Source organism: Macadamia integrifolia, chromosome 2, assembly GCF_013358625.1.
Source record: "Macadamia integrifolia cultivar HAES 741 chromosome 2, SCU_Mint_v3, whole genome shotgun sequence".
NCBI lineage: Eukaryota > Viridiplantae > Streptophyta > Magnoliopsida > Proteales > Proteaceae > Macadamia > Macadamia integrifolia.
Window position 1 is genome coordinate 7103433 of NC_056558.1, and position 8458 is coordinate 7111890.

The following is an 8458-nucleotide window of genomic DNA, read 5'->3' on the forward strand; positions in this document are numbered from 1 at the left end:
CAAAAAACGCGTTTATGCCGTTTCTGTTTCCAAAAATAGCAGAAACGGAGTAAAAAACGTTTGATAAAACTGTTCCGTTTCACTTATTTTCAGAAATAGAAATAGAAATTTTTACTTATTTATGGTTCAAGAAACGACCTAGGCGAAACAAGTTCAACTTATTTCACCGTTTCTAGAAACGATTTGTGACTATTCTTTTATTGGTTATTATTGACTTCTAAAAACATGACTTATCAAACACCTTCAATTCCGTTTCTGTTTTTAGTTTATAAAACGTTATCAAACGGCCCCATAGTATTTTTCAATCCCCTCGTTTGGTGGCTTTGAATCCTACTCGTGGCAATGGAATCAATTCTCAATAAACTGTCGACAAGCGATTAATGATTTTACAGACCTCTGACACGCCGCTTGGAAACATGGAAAGTCCACGAAAACGACTTGAGATTTGAGAATTGATTTATTCCGTAAGCGCATTCATGTAAAATAGGTCACAACCAGCAGAATCCTTCGTTCACCCGCCGCGGAGCTCACATTAGCTTTACGGACATCAGAGTCGAAAAACGCGCGGCGGTGGTGAAAGTATTTCTCTCTGCGCACGCAGTTCTCTCGCATTTTAGAAATCGCCAATTTGCCGATACTTCTTCGTATAGTTAGCGATAAATCAAGATTTTTAGAGAGAGAAAATCCGAAACATCGAACAGAACGGGAGAGATTTAAGTTTCGAAGTGCGGGGATGGCAGCAAAGGATAAACAGAATCTGGTTATCCGTTACTGTCATTGTTCGAACCCTAATTTTATGCGATTCTCTCGTGTTCTTCAAGCTTTTGATGTTTGTTGATAAACTGATGTCGGAAGCTCAAGAAACCCTAACAATCCAGTATCGGAAGAACTCGAAAAAAGCCTTCTTCATTTGCTTCTCTTATTTCTCTCAATTCGTTTTCGCATTATTAAGATGCTGGGATTGGAAGCCTGGTTTAGTGATTTGACTGCGTCGGAAGTTCCAGTTTTCAGGGATTCCAGTTCTGTTTTCTTTGTTGGTGGTGGACTGTTTTTGGATTCTACTGTTCCTGCTTCATTTGTTTCTTTGATTTCGACTGGGAGTTCCTCGTGTGGTGGTATTTCTAGTTCACACTCTTCTTCTTCTTCTTCTTCTTCTCTTAGAAGTCGAAAACCAGTTGTTTTTGGGGTGTACAGGCGAGTCAAGGGAGACTTGCGAGTACTTGGTCATGGTTTTTTGTCGGTGAGTCTGTCAGTTAAGGCAAGTGATGGATTTGTTCAGGAATCAAATGGTTTATTGCACCAAAATGGGGAGAAAAGTCAGGAGGAGGCGGTGGTCTTTGAAGAGGATAAGGAGCAGAAGGTTGGGTTACGACGAGCGGGTGCCATGAACACCACGAAGCATCTTTGGGCTGGAGCGGTTTCTGCAATGGTATCGAGGTTGGTTTTTGTTGTTTTGGTTTACATTTATTGGATGGTAGTGGTTATTGCCATTTTGATTTATGCATTATCTTCCTTACCTGCTTGTGACCTGTGCCATGGCATCTGAAAAATTTTCACTTTAGTTGGGCAATAATTTGCTGCTTACTCCCGTTTCCTACTGAAATTTTTTGTATTGGTTTCTATTTTTTTGGGGCAAGGATAGTGGTTTCTATTCATGTCTTTTGTTTTAGGCCGTCTATTTTTGTTGTTATTGTGTTATGGTGCTTTGATTTGTTTCCTTCTTTATTCAATACCAGAGAATCCGGTTTAAGTTTCTACACTTTCTTTCGTTATCTTCCCGGCATGTCATTCATTTTCCTCCTCTCGATTTTGCACATCCTTCTGTTTTTATTCCAATGCAGCAATTAACTTTAGTACTCTACATCCTTCTGTGCACCACTTCTATGGTCCTGCTCTTTGTGCCTTGTCCAACTGCTCCCTCTCCCCCTATCATTTTCCCTTGGATCACTTTGTGTCACCCAATGATCTTGGTGGCTACTCTCTGCTATTTGTATTTCAGTGACCTGAAACACTACACCCAGATGCAGGGTATACCCACGAGGAAGATTCACATTTCTCTAGCAAGGAAAGGCAGTGTGGATTTATAACCTCAGCTTCAGTTATAAATAGTGTTTGGTGTCTTCCAATTTCCGTGATTTTGTTTTATTAAGTGCAACAATATCAATAGAAAAAGAAACAAGAGATGTCTGCCAAAAATTGAATCTGTTCACATCCAAGGTTCTAAACTTTAGTTTCAGTGTGAGCTTTGGTCATCAATAAAGTGGAAGTACGTTGTGGATGTCTATAGAAGTAGATAAAAAAAAAGGTGAAAATGATGGGATTTTGATATGAATTTCGGAAATGCCAGAATAAGCACCAATGCGTACATAAGAACCATCGCAAAAGCAAGAGCATGGTCAATGTTAGTTTGAGAAGATTAATAGTTATCAAGGTAATTGCAGTGCATCTGTGGAACACTAAGATTATTTCTTTGCATATAAATAGGTCTATGAATTAAAAGACATTTCTTAAATCATAAAACTGTAGTACTATTATACTAATACATCAACATAAATTTTCCTTGGAACACCTATAGCTCATTTTGTTCAAGGCATTTTGGGTCATTTTTGGAAGACTAGTGAACCCCCATGATGTATTTGGCGTGACAACAAACCCTTACTAGGCCAACTCCAATAAAATATTTCTATTTTTTGCAGAATAAGTAGAACCGACCAGTGCGCGGACTTGTTGGTGGACTCATCTGGACCTAATGATATTCGATCAGATAATATTGATCTCCATCATCTGTCAATATTTCTCTTTTCAATATCTGCCAACAAATTAGCAGAAATTTTATTGTTTTTTACTTATATTTGTGCAAAAGGAACTTCCAAGATTTTTTTGGTAAAATCTGCATGTAAACTTTCTGTTGTGCTAACATGAATTTCTGGGAGAAGACTTCCCAGCTGTTACCTGCCTTGTCTCGTGAAGTAGCTATTGTTATATCGACTCTTTTTAATTGCCTATTCCTTTCTTGTACTGCTATCTCAGAACTTTTGTTGCCCCTCTGGAGAGACTAAAACTGGAGTATATAGTTCGCGGTGAACAGAGGAATCTTTTTGACCTCATCAAAACAATTGCTGCCACCCAAGGCGTGAAAGGCTTCTGGAAGGGGAACTTCCTAAATATTCTTCGTACAGCTCCATTTAAGGCTGTGAATTTCTATGCTTATGATACATATCGAAAACAACTTCTAAAAATTTCAGGGAATGAGGAAACAACAAATTTTGAGAGGTTCGTTGCTGGTGCTGCAGCTGGCATTACAGCTTCTATACTCTGCTTACCAATGGATACGGTATGTGTCTGTCTTTGTTCATAATTTATTCAATTTTCTGCATACAAGTTTGCTTGGGTACATTTTTCACTATGGAAATTTTAATCTTACTATCAGAAACTAGATTTGTATTATATATATAAAAGGGCAGTGGTTTCCCATGATGCCAGAGTGGGAAACCAAACCAATGTGAGGGTGGGAGACTGACTGTTTCATTCATAATGGATCCCACATTGTTTGTTGAAGAGAGATAGGGCACCATGGCTCATTATGTAAGGGTGTGGAAAGAAATCCCTACTAAGGTGTTGGGATATTTTTCCCATATAAAAATTAGTTCTATATACTTTGTTTTGTTTGTGATTTTTAAATCAGAAGTAGCCTATGATTGTGAGAGGGATTATGATTGTGAGAGGGATTCTATGGCTTCCACCTAGATGTTATCTAAGATCCCTTACTGACCCAGTAATCTATTTTCTATCTTTCATTTAAGACTGATATGGAGGTGGGCATCCTGTTATTTTGGTTATAATTTTATGCAAGTTTTTGGCCAATGGTTGTTCTCCATCAAGCAAGTTGTAACATCTTTTCTGAAAGAGATTGGCCTTTTGTTCTCATTTGCAATTACCATGACAGGAAAAGATAGTGATTTCGTGGAAATGCTGGAATTTTGTGTTTATAATAGCTAGTGAGACAATTCAAACTTGAAATTTAGAAGTGTTTTTTCATCAACATGTATTGGTCATAACTTCACCTCGATGTCAGGCTTGTAGCATGTGGCTCTGCATTTGTCTATCATTACCAGAGGTTTTTAATGAATAAGAGGTTACATTTACTACCAACCCGCATGGGGAACAAAAGTGTAAAGCCAAGAATTTCAGAAATTGAGTCCTAATATTTTCACCACATTTTCCTTTCTTTTCCTCTAAATAAGTTGTAAATTTCGTAGGTGAATGTTTGTTTTCTGCCCAGTCATTCATAACTGTGGGATGACTTAATGCTAGAAAACTCCACTGTTTAACTGGGGGCCAGTGGTGAAAACTCTCAAACCATTTGGGTGTAGAAAGGAAGACTTGGTTGATTCCTTGGACAAATTTTTGCTGATTATACCTCCAATTGTTAATATTTCAGATCCGAACAAAGATAGTGGCACCCGGTGGTGAAGCCTTGGGTGGAGTCATTGGTGCTTTTCGTCACATGATCCAAACTGAAGGGTTCTTTTCCCTTTACAAGGGCTTAGTGCCCTCTTTATTAAGCATGGCACCCTCTGGTGCAGTTTTCTATGGTGTGTATGATATATTGAAATCAGCTTATCTGCATTCTCCTGAAGGAAGGAAGAGAATTGAGCACATGAAACAACAAGGTGAAGAACTGAATGCTTTCGACCAGCTGGAGTTGGGTCCCATGAGAACTTTGCTATATGGCGCTGTTGCTGGTGCCTGTGCTGAAGCTGCAACATATCCGTTTGAAGTTGTGCGGAGACAGCTTCAGATGCAAGCTCAAGCTACAAAATTAAGTGCAGTGGCAACATGTGTCAAGATAGTTGAGCAAGGTGGTGTCCCTGCACTTTATGCAGGGCTCATTCCCAGCTTATTACAGGTATGTTGATGTGTTCTGGATTATCACAAGGGTGTACTTTTATTAATTGTTGTGCATTTGAATGGGACTGATGCAATTGATTAGCCCATTTATAATTATGATACATGATCATTCTTCACCTGGATGACAGATGGAGTATATTGTGTTTTAATATTTATTTAGAGAGAAGTTACTGGCTAGCTCAGTTGGAAAGTATCTATGCTGGTTGTAGCTAGGTCCCAGGGTAGAATCCCACTTTTCCCTTTTCATGGCATACTCCCTCGCGTGTCGTGCTATCCCCTCTCTCCCCCTCCTTGTGTGTTATGTGCTCCCTTCTGCCTCCATGCATGCTATGCACTTCCCTATGATGTAAGCAAAGAAGCAACTTTAATAAAAAAAAATATATTATTTGTGCTTGGTAGTGGGGGACATTGCCTACCATAGAGGCATAAGAATGGGAAGATTCAAGAGCCGATGGCAGTAAATTTTTTTATTAGGTTTCACTGGGAAGTCTGAATTGGGTGAGCAAGCATGAGGTAGTTCTTTTGTGGAAGGATTTTAGGAAGGCCTGTGGTGAGTACTTGTAACATTGCTTGTTATGCCATTGATGAAAGGTTTAGAACTTCGGTATCGCCCTCTTGTCAGCGATTCTCTCATGCATTTTCTTTGTTTGATGTTGTTGACTTTGGTTTCTGAGTAAAGCACATCAGATGAGTTTTGTTCATGGGTTTGCTGTGTTGATTTGTTTGTACTACAATTACTGTTCTACAGTTGTGTTGTCAGATTTGTCCTTTCCGGTAAGTATAATGTCTTGTGCAATCTTGTCTTATTCTTGGTCTTTTTGCATCTTTTCAGGTTTTGCCTTCGGCTGCTATCAGTTATTTTGTATATGAGTTCATGAAGATAGTTCTCAAAGTAGAATGAACACAAAATGCTAGAGATTCCCATGAAAGTCTTGCAGGGTTCACTGTAAGTTTGATGCTAAGGCCGATACCTGCATGTTTTTCCTTGAGGGAGCAACTAACAGTGTTTTGACTTAGCCCTCATGTTTGCATTTTTTTCAAATTTATGTTCACCTGTTACAAATATTGCAGAGACTTACACAGTTTAAACATCTCACCATGTTCCAAAGCTACAAAAACCTTCTTTGTTAGGGATGAATTGTCTAATTTTTTATTATAGGAGATAACTAATCTTTTTATTACAATCATAAAAGACCAATCATATATCGTTAGTTACAGTTATTTGATCAATTATTCTAAGTAACACAAATCATCAGCACAAACAGAAAACAGTGATGGAAGTAATTGGGTTCAGCGCATGAGAAATTTGAATTCAAATATCAACTATATTCTATTCAAAATTTATTAATTTCTCAGTCCAAAATAATAAAAATTAAGATAGACATGGTGAACACTTACATACTCATCATGATCTGATAATAAGAGAAAACCCATACCATACACATGCACACAGAAGAAGAAAAGGATTGTAAACTGCTTTAAACTATGCACAAAAATTCCGTATGTGATTACATTCACCTTATGATTCAGCAGTTGTCTGACACATATTGCATGGTTGGTCGAGATTGCGTATTGCTCTGCGAACAAGAAAATACCAGCTTCATAATAGAGACCACTTCCTCAGCAACTTAATTTTCAGCTGGTGAATTATGCTGGTCAAGATCCTTCAATATGTTTTGCTCAATAGATGGCAATGTTGAAGAGGATAGTGATGGCAGAGTGGAGCTGAGTTCTACTGGATGCCTTCCCATTATTAGTTCCAGCATAACCATCCCAAAGCTATAGACATCACATTTTTCAGTTACTGAAAAAATAAGTCTTCAGATCTTGGATGATGTAAATATTCTCTCTTTAGGTTTCATGAATTTTATTTTCCATAAAAAAAGCACATACCATGCATTTATGCCATTTATATCTATGTCATCAAAGCCTTTTCTTTGAAGTAATAAACTGTAGAAACGTCCCCCAATAATACTATATCCAAATACTAAAACTAATGAAAACAGCAGAATCAAATGCACTGAAACCCATTAAGAGGTCAGTTTAATGCCTTTATATATAACCAGTACTACTAGAGTATAAACATCTTCAGAGCATATATAAGAAGGAATACATTGAGAGATAAACATAGACGTATACACTCATGTCAGCCCTTCGCTTTGCCATTCTATTTGTAATATTGTTCTTTGCGCCATGGGGATCATCTATATATGGCAGAGCTGAAGAAGAGATGATCACCATTAGAAATCAAATGAGTAATAATGAAATTGTAACAGTTGAAGCGGTTGATGGGTTTGATATTGGGGGGGAGTAATTGATATCAATCCTGGTGATGAATTTACAACATTTGGTAGTGACGCTCCAATATTGCCCTCTGATTCGATTTGGCTTCAATATAAAGAATACAATTTTGCTTTGTACAAAAGGTATTTAAAATCTAAAGGATGTAAAATAAAAAGAGAAACTAATACATATATCCTAGGGGCTAGGGATGAAGGGCTATATTGTTGGATTGAGAATAAGGATGTACTCTGGCAGTTGGTTTGTAAGGAGCGCGATTCTACATCATTGAATTAGTGTGGAAAGATTTTATGAAGCAAACAATAAGAGTTCAGTGACGATTGATGAATAAAATTAGAATTAAACCATTTTGCTTTTTTTTTTTTAGACATCTTTTGTATTTCTAACTTCAGTTTTTCTTAGCAATTGGTGAATAAAATCCAAATAATACCATTTTGTTTTTGTTTTCCCTTCTTTGGTATTGCTAACTTTGTTTCTTTTATTTTATATATGGGAGAGGGATAGGTATGCCGCCGATATCAAGTATGCTAGCGGATAGTACCAATAGGAACACATGATGGAATATCATTCAGGAAAGATATGTGGGTCATTTCAGAAAAAAGAAAGAGAGAGATAGACACAATTGGTGCTAGCATACTTGATATCGGCGGCATACCCAACATTTTCCCTTTATATATATATATATATATATCTCAAGTAGTGATAAGAACCAATATAAACACCTGGCCTTTCAATGGCAAAGATAGCGCATTACTTATAGCTTCCTTGTTCGTAGACAAAGCGGATTCGGAATTGTTTCTAGAGGAGAGAGAGAGGGGGGGGGTTTGACCCTACCCACGTGCCCAGCCTTTTTCTTGTTTTTTCCACATTCTTTTTATAGGTGAGGCCTTCACATTGTTTCTGATTTGCTTTATAGAATTTTTCATACTAAAGGAAAATAACCCACATGCATTTATGCTATTTATCACATATTTTCTTTTATCAATGCTAACAAAGCCTTCTCAAGTAATGAACGGTAGAAATTAACGTCCATAAATAAAAAGATATTTAATTTATAAAAGGACTAGTGTTATCTACATGAGTGGCCTCTACTAAAATATAAGGACGTGCACCCTTCAAAAGGATTATGATGGTCATTAGCATATCTCTTTATCTATAGGGGAGTGTGGCCCTTGTGCCCAAACACATAGCGGATCGAAAAGATCAGCCCACATCCCCATGAAAGGGAAAATGACTCTTCTATGCT

General features: G+C 37.5%; 1 protein-coding gene across 2 annotated transcripts; it reads left to right on the forward strand.

Moving 5' to 3' along the window:
* Window positions 1-433: 433 nt before the first annotated feature.
* LOC122071863 (probable mitochondrial adenine nucleotide transporter BTL3) lies at window positions 434-6775 on the forward strand. 2 transcript variants are annotated; one of them, XM_042636315.1, is made up of 5 exons: window positions 434-1437; window positions 3031-3334; window positions 4442-4909; window positions 5744-5857; window positions 6445-6775. In XM_042636315.1, exons 1-4 carry the CDS (start codon window positions 953-955, stop codon window positions 5810-5812), a joined length of 1326 nt encoding a protein of 441 aa, XP_042492249.1. In that variant the 5' UTR covers window positions 434-952; the 3' UTR covers window positions 5813-5857; window positions 6445-6775. The 2 variants fall into 2 exon arrangements, with proteins under 2 accessions (XP_042492249.1, XP_042492248.1); XM_042636314.1 differs by lacking the exon at window positions 6445-6775 and having other exon boundaries at window positions 436-1437; window positions 5744-6029.
* Window positions 6776-8458: the final 1683 nt, after the last annotated feature.

What these genes read in the sequence shown, in the direction of transcription:
- LOC122071863 (XM_042636315.1), top strand. Translation starts at nt 953, where the DNA reads ATGCTGGGATTGGAAGCCTGGTTTAGTGATTTGACTGCGTCGGAAGTT. An exon ending in TCTGCTTACCAATGGATACG is followed by an intron (nt 3,335 to 4,441) that starts GTATGTGTCTGT and finishes TTAATATTTCAG; the next exon opens with ATCCGAACAAAGATAGTGGC. An exon ending in TCATTCCCAGCTTATTACAG is followed by an intron (nt 4,910 to 5,743) that starts GTATGTTGATGT and finishes GCATCTTTTCAG; the next exon opens with GTTTTGCCTTCGGCTGCTAT.